The 12,351-nt window shown below is 42.4% G+C and overlaps 2 protein-coding genes across 3 annotated transcripts in view; one reads left to right on the top strand and one right to left on the bottom strand.

Annotated features, from left to right (window-relative positions):
- Nucleotides 1-12,351, top strand: part of PDZK1IP1 (PDZK1 interacting protein 1) — a 355,951-nt gene that overhangs the window by 230,330 nt on the left and 113,270 nt on the right. The window lies entirely within an intron of this gene.
- Nucleotides 1-12,351, bottom strand: part of LOC134407410 (cytochrome P450 4B1-like) — a 43,493-nt gene that overhangs the window by 12,017 nt on the left and 19,125 nt on the right. For both annotated transcript variants that reach the window (XM_063139177.1, XM_063139187.1), the window contains 2 exons: nucleotides 5,363-5,553; nucleotides 3,616-3,749 (listed from right to left, as the gene is read on the bottom strand). In XM_063139177.1, the coding sequence (XP_062995247.1) occupies nucleotides 3,616-3,749; nucleotides 5,363-5,553 (325 nt within the window). The remainder of the gene's footprint in view (nucleotides 1-3,615; nucleotides 3,750-5,362; nucleotides 5,554-12,351) is intronic.

Here is a 12,351-nt window from a genome sequence, read left to right on the forward strand (position 1 = left end):
CATCTGCGTAAGCTTTAAAGATAAAGGCACCAAAATTGGCACAGTAATAGATATTAGGGAGTGCTTTAAGCATACCAAATTTGAATTGAATTGGGTCATCCGTTGATTTTTTGTGATTTTTTACATTTCACCCCTTAAACCCACTTCCTTGTATGCAAAGGATCGCTGTTGCCCAGTAGCAAAAACAACAACAACCATGAAAGCTTAGCACTATGGGGATAATCCGAGGGAAGCAGGTACATGGGATGAAGCTGAAGATGTGATGCAATCATGCATATTTCCTATTTGCAACGTTGCATATCTGCATATCTGTGGACGTGGTGGTGGGGATGTGTGTGAGCTGCGTATTGGCTGTGGCAAGGAGTCCTTTGCATGCAATTCAAAGACAATTAATGGCTGTGCCATGTTCCGGTCCTCCTTGCACCCGCAGGTTTGTTGGTTGCTCTATCAGCCAGCCCTCGGGCCTCCTGATGCTGCTCTTAAATGCCAGATCGGTGCATAATAAGATCTCCCTTATCCACGACTTAATTGTGGATGAGGCAGCCGATCTGGCACGTATAACTGAGACCTGGGTGGGTGAGCAGGGAGGAGTCAGTCTCTCCCAGCTATGCCCACCGGGGTACCTGGTTCAGCATCAGGGTAGACCTGAGGGCTGGGGAGGGAGGGTTGCTGTGGTCTATAGGAATTCTATCTCCCTCTGCAGGCTCCCTGTCCATGTGACTACTGGTCTGGAGTGTTTGCACCTTGTGTTGGGTCAGCGGCACAGATTAGGGATTCTGTTGGTGTACCGCTCACCCTGCTTCTCAACAGACTCCCTAGGTGAGCTGACGGAGGTGGTCTCGGCTGCACTGCTGAGATCCCCCAGACTGTTGGTTCTGAGGGATGTCAACATTCATGCCGAGGGTGCCTTATCCGGGGCGGCTCAGGATTTCATGGTCTCCATGACAATCATGGGACTGTCCCAACATGTCATCGGCCCAACACATGTAGCGGGGCACACTCTTGACCTGGTTTTCACAACTGGACATGGAGATGGTGATCTGGAAGTGGGGGACCTTACATCAGTCCCTTTGTCATAGTCGGATCACTGCTTGCTGAGGTTTAGACTTACAGCAGCTTTTCCCCTCTGCAAGGGTGGGGGACCTATTAAGATGGTCCGCCCCCAGAGACTAATGGATTCGGATGGTTTCCAAAGGGCTCTGGGGAGTTTTCCGGCTGATAGGGCTGGCTCTCCTGTCGAAACCCTGGTTGATCTGCGGAATGCAGAAATGACCCGGGCGGTTGACAGGATTGCTCCCGAGCGCCCTCTCCTGAGTAGAGCTCGTACGGCTCCGTGGTATACCCCACAGCTGAGAGCGATGAAACAAAATAGGAGACGGCTTGAGGGCAGGTGGAGACGAACTCCTAGTGGATGCAATCAAATATTGGTAAGTGCCTATAGTAAGGCATATTCAGGGGCACTGAGGGCAGCAAAAAAACAACACTTTGCTGCCACTATTAAATCTTCAATTTGCCGCCCAGCGGAGCTTTTTAGAGTTGTCCGGGGGCTATTACATGCTGGTCCCAAGGACATGGTAGAATAATCTGAGGCCCGCTGTAATGAATTTGCTAGGCACTTCCAGAACAAAATCTTTTGCATCCGCCAGGACTTAGACTCCAGTGTTATAGCAGGTGAATCTAGTGAGGTGTCCAGAGTACAGTCTTGTCCTGTAATCTTGGATGAGTTTCAGTTGGTACAGCTCGAGGATGTTGACAAGGTGCTTGGACAGGTCCGTGCAACCACCTCTGTACTGGATCCTTGCCCCTCTTGGCTAATAAAAGCTAGTAGGGATGGAACAGCCGGCTGGGCCAAGGAGGTGATTAATGCCTCTCTATGAGAGAGAGTGGTCCCAGACCGTCTGAAAGAGGCGGTAGTGAGACCACTCCTGAAGAAAACTTCCTTGGACCCGGAAAATCTTAGTAACTACAGGCAAATGTTCCATTCCTGGGCAAGGTCCTTGAGCGGGTGGTGGCGGGCCAGCTCCAGACACTCTTGGATGAGACTGATTATCTGGATCCATTTCAGTCGGGTTTCAGGCCTAGCTTTGGCACAGAAACAGCCTTGGTTGCCCTGTATGATGACCTATGTCAGGAGAAAGACAGGGGGAGTGTGACTCTGTTGATTCTCCTTGATCTCTCAGCGGCTTTTGATACCATCGACCATAGTATCCTTCTGGAACATCTGGCTGAGTTGGGAGTGGGGGGCACTGCATTGCAGTGGTTTCGCTCCTACTTAGCAGGACGGCTCCAGAAGGTGGTGCTTGGGGGACATTGCTCGGCCCCGTGGACTCTTCAGTATGGGGTTCCACAGGGGTCGGCCTTGCCCCCCATGCTGTTTAACATGTACATGAAACCGTTGGGTGCGGTCATCCGGAGTTTTGGAGTGTGCTGTCATCAGTATGCTGATGACACGCAGCTCTACTGCTCCTTTTCATCCTCATCAGGTGTGGCTGTGGATGTCCTGAACCGGTGCTTGGCTGCGACAATGGAATGGATGAGGGCTAATAAACTGAAACTCAATCTGAGATGCTGCTGGTGGGTGGTTCCTCTGATCGGATGGGGGGTGTTCAACCGGTTCTGGATGGGGTTGCACTCCCCCTGAAGGAGCAGGTTAGTAGCTTGGGGGTTCTCCTAGAACCATCTTTGTCCCTTGAGGCTCAGGTGGCCTCGGTGGCACGGAGTGCTTTCTACAAACTCCGGTTGGTGGCCCAGCTACGCCCCTATCTGGACAGGGATAACCTAGCTTCAGTTGTCCATATTTTGGTAACTTCCAAATTAGATTACTGCAATGCCCTCTACATGGGGCAGCCTTTGAAGACGGTCCGGAAGCTGCAGCTTGTGCAAAATGTGGCGGCCAGATTGATAGCTGGAACAGAGAGATTTGAGCATATAACACCGATTCTGGCCCGCCTGCATTGGCTGCCTATATGTTTCCGAGCCAATTCAAGGTGCTGGTCTTAACCTATAAAGACCTACATGGCTTGAGACCACAATACCTGATGGAACGCCTCTCCCGACATGAACCTACCCGTACACTGCGCTCAACATCTAAGGTCCTCCTCCGAGTGCCTACTCCGAGGGAAGCTCGGAGGATGGCAACAAGGGAGAGGGCCTTCTCAGTGGTTGCCCCCCGACTGTGGAACGATCTTCCCGATGAGGCTCGCCTGGCGCCAACATTGTTATCTTTTTGGCGCCAGGTCAAGACTTTTCTCTTCTCCCAGGCATTTTAAGCAGCATTTAATAACGTTAAGTTTGTTTTTAATGGACCCCAGAATTGTTGTTTTAAATGGATACTGTTGTTGTTTTTATACTGTTTTTATGTTTTTTAAATTTTTGTATACTTTTAATGTTTACTATTTTTAATTGTTGTAAACCACCCAGAGAGCTTCGGCTGTGGGGCGGTATATAAATGTAATAAAACAAATTAAATAAATAAATAAATAAATTCGCAGTGACTGCACAATATAATGCTGGTGTGATAAAGCTCTAAATATTAAAGACTGCTTTAAAAACATACAACAGGAGTTGAAGTGGAAAAATCTCTGTAGAAAGAAGAGGGTGGGGTGGGAGTCAGACCTTTTGGTAAAGTCCGTCCATCTGCAAACGTTACAGGTGAATTCAGCTCTCGTCCTATTATGGGTACTGGAGGGTAAAGCCGAAAGCTCTCTTTAATGCACATGGTGGTGTAGGACATCTTTCCCAAGTCATCCCTGAATGACACAATTTTTAATGAGATGTAAGTTAAAACATAAGTAAGGACAAACAAACCACAAGGAGTTCATCTGTGCAAACCCAAATGGGAAATGTCAGACCCAAAGGTCACATATTAACCCTATATATAAGTAAAATGTGTAATGTGAATACAGCCTTGATACTAGAAATGACTGAGGAAAAGAGAAAGAGGCGGTCTGTACAAGTAGGGCAAGGATATTTGAGGAGACCCTCAGCTTCCACCCAGAAGGCCTAAAGGCCTCCAAGCTTTGGCAGTGGAGAGTTATATGCAGCTATCTGCTCCTCTTCCGCCTGGAGAGTAAAGGGAGGAATGACTTGGGCTTTTCACGAGCTTTCTAAGCCCAACTCCCTTGCATAAGATCCTGACTGCAAGGACAACAGGGTCTTCACCCCTTTTCCAGCCATTGTTTTTTACCAGTCCCCACCCCTTCCCTATTCAAATAAATCAGGGAGTAACTCCATTCACTTGAATAAAGAGAAAAAATGTATACCCCCTGATGGAACACAATTGCAAGGAGGAGTAGCACAGCCCATCAAAGAAACTTGGACGACAGGTACCTTGGTGGGGGTGGGTTCCTCCAGGCAATTTTTGCCAGGGCCACTTCTTCTCCTCCATGTAGATCATCGGAGAAATTGCTTGATTAAATTGCATGGGTGGAGCAGGGGGAGAGAAAGAGAAGAACGAAAGAGAGAGCAGGCAAGAAGGGCCATGAATCAGAGAGAGAAAAGAGGAGCAAGAGAGAGAGAGAAACCAGAGTTAGAAATACACACACACACACACAGAGAGAGAGAGAGAGAAGGGGGCTTTCCCAAGATTTTTGTGATTAGTCCCCTACTCCCCTGCAGCAGCTAATTTGTGATGGTATCCAGCGCACAGCTTAAAAAATCCAAATATATCCAGAGGTCCACAGAATCAGGAAGAGATGTTGCCACTGCTCCAGCCAAAACAAAATAGTACATCCAAACCATTTTGGAATCTTAATTTTTCTTAGTGCTCATAACTGGGGAAATGGAGCTTCTGACTTACTACCCTCACACATATCTTTTCTCTGCAAACTACTGTTGCCCTGTGTTGCAGTTTGTTTATTTTTTAAAATGCAGGAAGTGGAGATTTATCTAATAATTAGAGTTATTTGTGGTCCGAATCTTTTATCTGAAATCTTTGGATAAGCTGCCATATCCCATGCTGAATTTTGTGAAGGAAACTTTCTAACAACGTAGCAGTAAAAGCCAATCCATTAAGAATATTATTGTTTACATTAGATGCATTAGTATATCCTATAACATTAATGGCAGCCATAGCTCTTGCAAGATTTAGTAAATCTGATTTGAAATAGCGTGTGTTTTAATTTATGACATAGTACACCAGTGGAGAAAGCAGAGCAATACTTGAAATGTGGAAATACAAAGAAGAGCTGGTTGTAGCATCCTCATTCCACATCACATGCCTATCTTCTATGCCTCTATGGGATTTAAACAGCCAAACGCCTGTGGTCATATTCATCTTTTAGAACACATCAAGAATATCACCCAGAAAGTATGAAGAAGAAAGAGGAGGAGGAAGAGGAGGAGGAGGAGGAGGAAGTCTGACCATTGAATAAGCTCCTGATCCCCAAGAAGTTCCTTTATCTCCTCTCTGCATTTCTGCTGATGTTCAGGGTTCTGGGCCATACAATACAGGAGCCAAGAGAGTCCACTAGCCGTCGTATCGTGACCTTCAAACATGAACGTGTCCACCTCAGCACGTACATCTTCATCTGATAATGGATTTCCATTTTCATCCTAACCACACAGGGAAAACAGGATTTTATGGTCTTGGTAAGATCCAATGTCTAACAGAGGGGGTAGACAACATGTTTCCCATGGGCTGCATGCAGCTCCCATTGACTTTTTGGTGGCCCCTGCTACTCCCTCCAATGCCACCAAATTTGCCATTGAAATTTACCAGGGTGGCTGCAAAAACTAGCTGTATTTAAGGCCTGTAAATTCTGGGTGTGGGGAACTGGCCCCCAACCCCTGCAGGTTGCTAAACCCCAGACTAACATCATCATCATCATCATCATCATCATCCATAGTTCCTTTAATGCATCCCTAATTAATGCAACTCTAACAATGTGTGACCCATCAAGCTGAATATATGTAGTGTGTCATAGTACATGGATGATGAGGTAGAGCACATGCTTTGAATGCAAAATGCCCCATGTTCAATCCCTGGCATTGCCAGTTAAGGTACGGTTGGGAAAGAGTCCTGTCTACAACTCTGGGAGCTGCTGCCAAATCAGAACAGACAATACTGAGTTATGGTCTGACTTGGTATAAGTCATCTTCTTATAGTAAATCACAGCGTGTACAGTTTTAATTCAAGGGAGTGGGAAGGTTCCTCAGCTGACAATTTCTATCAACAATAGCCATGCCCTGGAGGAAGAAATGGCAATGTCTGCCATAAGAAATTTATTCACATAAAGCGTATCTATCTATCTATCTATCTATCTATCTATCTATCAGTAGTCCGGTACAAATAGCTGTTTCGAAGATTCTTCCTCAGTATGACGCTGAAAGATAATTCAAAAACACCATACTCAACATTTATAAACCAATCACATACATCGTTCTGCAATGCAAATAAAACAGAAAATTTTTGGCCTCACCAACTGGTTTACAAAAGGAGCCACGGCTATACAATTAGAAAGGAACCCACCAGGGTTTATCTAAGAGAAAGATAGTGAGATTTATCATTTGTAAACAATTCACAAACTCAGTAAATGATGCACAGGTATGCTAAAAAAGTGTCTAAGCTTACCACCATATCATTCTTACGTCCTCCAAGCCGACAGAAATGCTCTCAGAACTTAAAAGAGATTTCGAAAAAGCTCCCAGTTCTTATAGTATAGTTAAATTGACTTAATTGGCTAATAAATCACCTCAAGGGAGGAAAGTTGTGTTAGGACTAAAGTAGCATTTAGTCCTAAAGGTTGAATACAATTCAGTCGATGTATCCACTCGGCTTCCCTTTGGAGAAGCTCCTTATTCAAATCACAATGAAAAATTCTAAGAAAAAATTGATAAAATTAAACTTACATGCAACATCTCTTATGGACTGCTGTAGAGCCCGTAGAATACCTAGAGGGCTTTGAATTAATAAGATGCCTATGCTATTTAGAGATGACAATGAATTTAAAATGAAGTGGATTTCGATCCTTAACAAATGTTCCTTTGATTTGATGTTGCTTATTATAGAAAAATCTAAGGAAGAATCATCCCAATTAACAATTCAAATTGAAAATCAAGAAACAGCTCTTAAAGGACTAATGCCTCTGGAGGCATTTACTACTAAATGCCAGGACTTTCAAAAAGATCTTCTTGTATTTCAGAATGAATTAAAAAATATTAAAATAAGAAAATTTGCAAGGGATGAGAGGGATTATGCTCAGTCAAGAGTATATAGCTGGCTTACGGAGGGACATTCATTTAAGAAAAATGTTAAACGGGTGACTTGGCAGGACTCTTCATATATTCCTACTGATGTAGATAGTCAAGATACGGCTGATGATTCGACTGGCACTTCTGGTGATGAGGGTCCGGCAAGAGTCTTAAGGAACAGACCTATACAGACCAGAAGGGATCATTTTTCCTCATTCCGCCCCCAACGCAGGGGACGAAACAGGACCTAGTTGTTAACCTTTCAGACAGGATATTAACGCGTGATGAAAGAAGGGTTCTGAACTTGGGTTTGAAATTTGTGCCCACCCCTAGGTATAATGCCTTTCGAACAAAGATTGACTTTTTTCGCCTCATACGTCTTATCAAATTAAAAGATAAGTTTGGCAATGACAATCCTGGCATACAGCATGTTTTACGTCCCCCTTCGACTTATGTTCCAGCCACCCATAATCCTAATATTCTAGTATTTGAAAGATTAGTTCTGAAAGATTTGGACAGGTTATCATCTAATCCTCCTAGGACATGGCACAACCTTTCCAATAAGGATTATGATATTTTACAGTGAATCGCCAATGATCCTTCGATTGTCATAAAAGAGGCTGACAAGGGGGGCGCTATAGTAATACTGAAACATCAGGACTATTTAAATGAGATCTATAAACAAATAAGAGATACTGCTTTTTACGTACCAATTAGGTCTGACCCCACGAACCATATTGCCTTTATTATAAAAACAGTTGTTGAAGAGGCTGTCTAAGCAGGCCATATCGATGAAAAAACGGCTGAGTTTCTTCAGAATCGGTTCCCCCGTGTTCCTGTTTTCTATATACTTCCTAAAATACATAAGCCCATGTTTCCTCCACCAGGACGCCCAATTTTGTCAGCGTCAAATTCAATACTTGAACCACTTTCGAAATATGTTGACTCTTTTTTACGACCTTTGGTGGCAGCTACGCCCACATTCCTAAGAGATACTATGGACTTTATCAATAAGCTCGAGGGACTACATGTTCCATCTCAATCTTTATTGGTCACCATGGACGTGCAGGCTTTGTATACCAGCATCCCACATGATGAAGCCCGCGTTGTTGCAGAAATTTATCTAAATAAGCGCAGTAATAATGTTCCACCGACTCAATTTTTGTTACAACTAATTGACATCATTTTGGGAAAAAACTACTTCAGGTTTGCTGATGAATTTTTCTTCCAAGTAAAAGGAGTAGCGATGGGGAGCCCATTTGCACCTAGCATTGCAAACTTATTTATGGCTAATTTGGAGGAATTATATATCTGCCATCCTACAACAAATCCCTTTTATAAAGAGATAATTGTCTATAAACATTTTATAGATGATATCTTTTTGATTTATAAAAACCCAAACTTGTTCAAAGCCTTTAAAGACTGGATGAATACACTTCATGACCATATTAAATTTACCTTTCAGAGTGATATTAGGTCAATATCTTTTGGATACAATTACATATCGGAAAAATAATGTGTTATGCTTTAAGACCTTTGTAAAACCTACGGATAGGAATTCTCTCCTTCATTTTTCATCTTTCCATCCTTGTCATTTACGAAATAATCTTCAGGTGGGTCAACTTTTTCGCTTTAAACTCATATCAACGGATCACTCAAATTTCAATGATCAAAAAGTAACATTTCGCCAATCACTACAAGATAGGGGATACCCCCATAGGGTGATTAATGAGGCTGAACGACGCGTGAATGCAGTTTCCAGGAACTCTCTTTTGACCAGATCTCCACGTCCAATCACTGACCGACTATCATGTGCATTTGACTATTCACCATCCGCAACTGTTATTATGAGAATTATTAATCGTCATTGGCATATTATTAACCATCTTCCAGGATGTGCGGCACCACCACGGATTGGTTGGAAAAGGACTAAGAATCTTAGAGATTATTTAATACATTCAGATATAGATCCACCAAGGTACCCCACACATAGTATAAAAGGACATTATAGGTGTGGGGGCTGTTCAGTATGCAATTTGGCATTACAAATTAAGAACTTTCAACATCCTACAGAAAATCGCACCTTTGATCTAAAATATTTTTCCAATTGTTCTACAGAGAAGGTGGTCTATATCATCATCTGTCCTTGTCGTTTAATTTATGTGGGCAAAACTATGCGGAGTATACGGGCACAAATTATTGAACATTGTTCCAAACTTAGAAATGGTATAATGGAGGCACCACTAGTTCAACATTTTATTGAGCACCATCATCATTATAACGATTTCCAGTTTTTTGTTATTGACAGGATCTTTCCCCTTCAGTATAATCATCGTGATTTGAATAAGGAGCTTCTCCAAAGGGAAGCCGAGTGGATACATCGACTGAATTGTATTCAACCTTTAGGACTAAATGCTACTTTAGTCCTAACACAGCTTTCCTCCCTTGAGGTGATTTTTTAGCCAATTAAGTCACTTTAACTATACTATAAGAACTGGGAGCTTTTTCGAAATCTCTTTTAAGTTCTGAGAGCATTTCTGTCGGCTTGGAGGACGTAAGAATGATATGGTGGTAAGCTTAGACAGTTTTTTAGCATACCTGTGCATCATTTACTGAGTTTGTGAATTGTTTACAAATGATAAATCTCACTATCTTTCTCTTAGATAAACCCTGGTGGGTTCCTTTCTAATTGTGTAGCCGTGGCTCCTTTTGTAAACCAGTTGGTGAGGCCAAAAATTTTCTGTTTTATTTGCATTGCAGAACGATGTATGTGATTGGTTTATAAATGTTGAGTATGGTGTTTTTGAATTATCTTTCAGCGTAATACTGAGGAAGAATCTTCGAAACAGCTATTTGTACCAGACTACTGTATATATATATACACGCTTTATGTGAATAGTTCATTATATGTATATTTGGGCCACAGCTAGACCTAAGGTTTATCCTGGGATCATCCAGGGTTCGCCCCTGCCTGAGCACTGGATCCCCTGTGTGTAACCTAGATGAACAGGTTTGACCCCTGGATGATCCAGGGATAAACCTTAGGTCTAGCTATGGCCTAGGAGTTTATATTGCAGGCTTTGTTGTAAATGTTAAGTGTGAACATCCTAGAAATATTGTTGATGTGCCTGTTCTTTGTACATTTGTAAAGTTTTTGAATTATTCATCTATGATAGTTGTTTTGATGTTTTTGTGGTTTGAGTGTTATCACTCCTATTATACTGTTGTTGTTTCCAAACCACAGCCTTCTCTTTTTTCTTCATAAGAAATTTATTGTCTGAGACCAGCAATGTTGATGTACTTTGGTCAGTGCATATTGTTATTGTCTCCTGGTGCACATGTGAGTTCCTGTTTGTCTGAAGAAAAGCAGGAAATCTTACAGCACATGCGGAGGAGTAATGGTAGCAACAGATTCCCGGAAGAACTATTGCAAAGCACCATTCATGATGTTCGCTTTTATTCTATAGCTCTGTGCCAACATTCTACTGGAGACATGTCATTTCATTTATTTCTATGTCCCCAAGAGCCAAAGCTTTCTGGGTGGTTCACAGAAAATTACAACCCACAAATACATGATGATGATGATGATGATCATCATCATCATCATATCTTTAACATACAAAATTTAGAAACAATTTTAAACAGCCAAAAATAGTTAAAATAAGATATTGGGACTTGATTAAACAACTGGCTTACATGGCTTACAACCCATCATATGCTGCGTGGTCCTATCCTGGTTGTCCTTTTTATACTGTATTTTATATTTGTGTTTTTAAACTGTTGGTTGTTTTATTATTATTTTAATTTTTGTGAACTGCCCAAAGAGCTTCGGCTATTGGGCGGTATAAAAATGTAATAAATAAATAAATAAATAAAATCCATCAAAGGCCTGGCAGTAGAGGAAAGTATTAACCTGGTGCTGAAAATATGGCCATGTTGCCACCAGCAGTCCTCAGTGGCAGATGCCTGGCATCATCACACTGCCTGCACAAAAACGGAATGCACAATGTCCACACATTGGTATCAGACTGCATTGTTCCACCCTATGCCTATAGATCTCTGTGCAGACATGACATCTAATACATGATGTTGTGTGCAATCATCAGGTGAATCCAGCTGTCATTATTAACACAGAGAGAGAGAGTTTACGATAGAGTGTTGACACAGAGCTTATTATGTCATACTTATTTAACTTTCATTTTGCTTATTCACTGCCCAGTAGGGAGAGACATGCTTAACAAGGGGATTAAGAAAGAGATGCATTTTGAAAGAATCCCAAAGATTCAATTGATTTGGCATTTGAATCATTTTTACTAAGCTATGCTGGATTTCACATTTACACAAATACCCAAACTCCTGTAATACCTAGCATGGGCTGCTGCAAAACCAAAGTGGCAGGAGTTATGAGCAGACTTGACCACCTGAACGCAGTGTTAAACGTCATGTACTGTGGCCACCAAATGCTTCTCAGGTCCAGGCAAGCAGCAAGAACAAGTCTATATAGTCCTTAATGGAGTGCAGGCATTGATGGTGGTTTTAATTCAGCATAGTGTGCAACAAATAATGCATACCCTGAGAGTTTATATCCTGAAAGATATGGGGAAATGCAAAAGAGTGTATTGTAGCTACTATGTTAATGTTTCCTGTCTTATCTCAACTCCTATGAATTCATGCAAAACATGAATATTAGGGCTTTCCCTGACACTCTTCTTTCCCATCTGTCTTATTTCTAGAGCCAGTGTGGTGTAGTGGCTTAATTGTTGGGCTGGGAGTCAGGAGATCCGGTTTCTAGTCTCCACTCAGCCATGGAAACCCACTGGGTGAGTTTGGGCCAGTCACAGACTCTCACAGGATCCACCTCACAGGATTGTTGTTGTGAGGAAAAAGTGAAGAGGAACCCTGGGTTCCTTGGAGTAAAAAAGGTGGGATATAAATGCAATAAATAAATAAATATGCCAGTATCTGCATATTTCTCCACCCTCCACCCACGCTGCTAGGTGTACTACTTCAGTATATTTGTTTTAGGAGCTATGCACACAAGCACTGGTGAAACTGAGCTGAAAGAAAAACAGGCAGCGATGCCATTTAAAATTGCTGGTACGTTAAAAATAGCAGTGAGGAAATAACCTGTGATGTCACGGGCCTGGCAATCTTGTTATA

Source organism: Elgaria multicarinata, chromosome 1, assembly GCF_023053635.1.
Source record: "Elgaria multicarinata webbii isolate HBS135686 ecotype San Diego chromosome 1, rElgMul1.1.pri, whole genome shotgun sequence".
Lineage (NCBI taxonomy): Eukaryota > Metazoa > Chordata > Lepidosauria > Squamata > Anguidae > Elgaria > Elgaria multicarinata.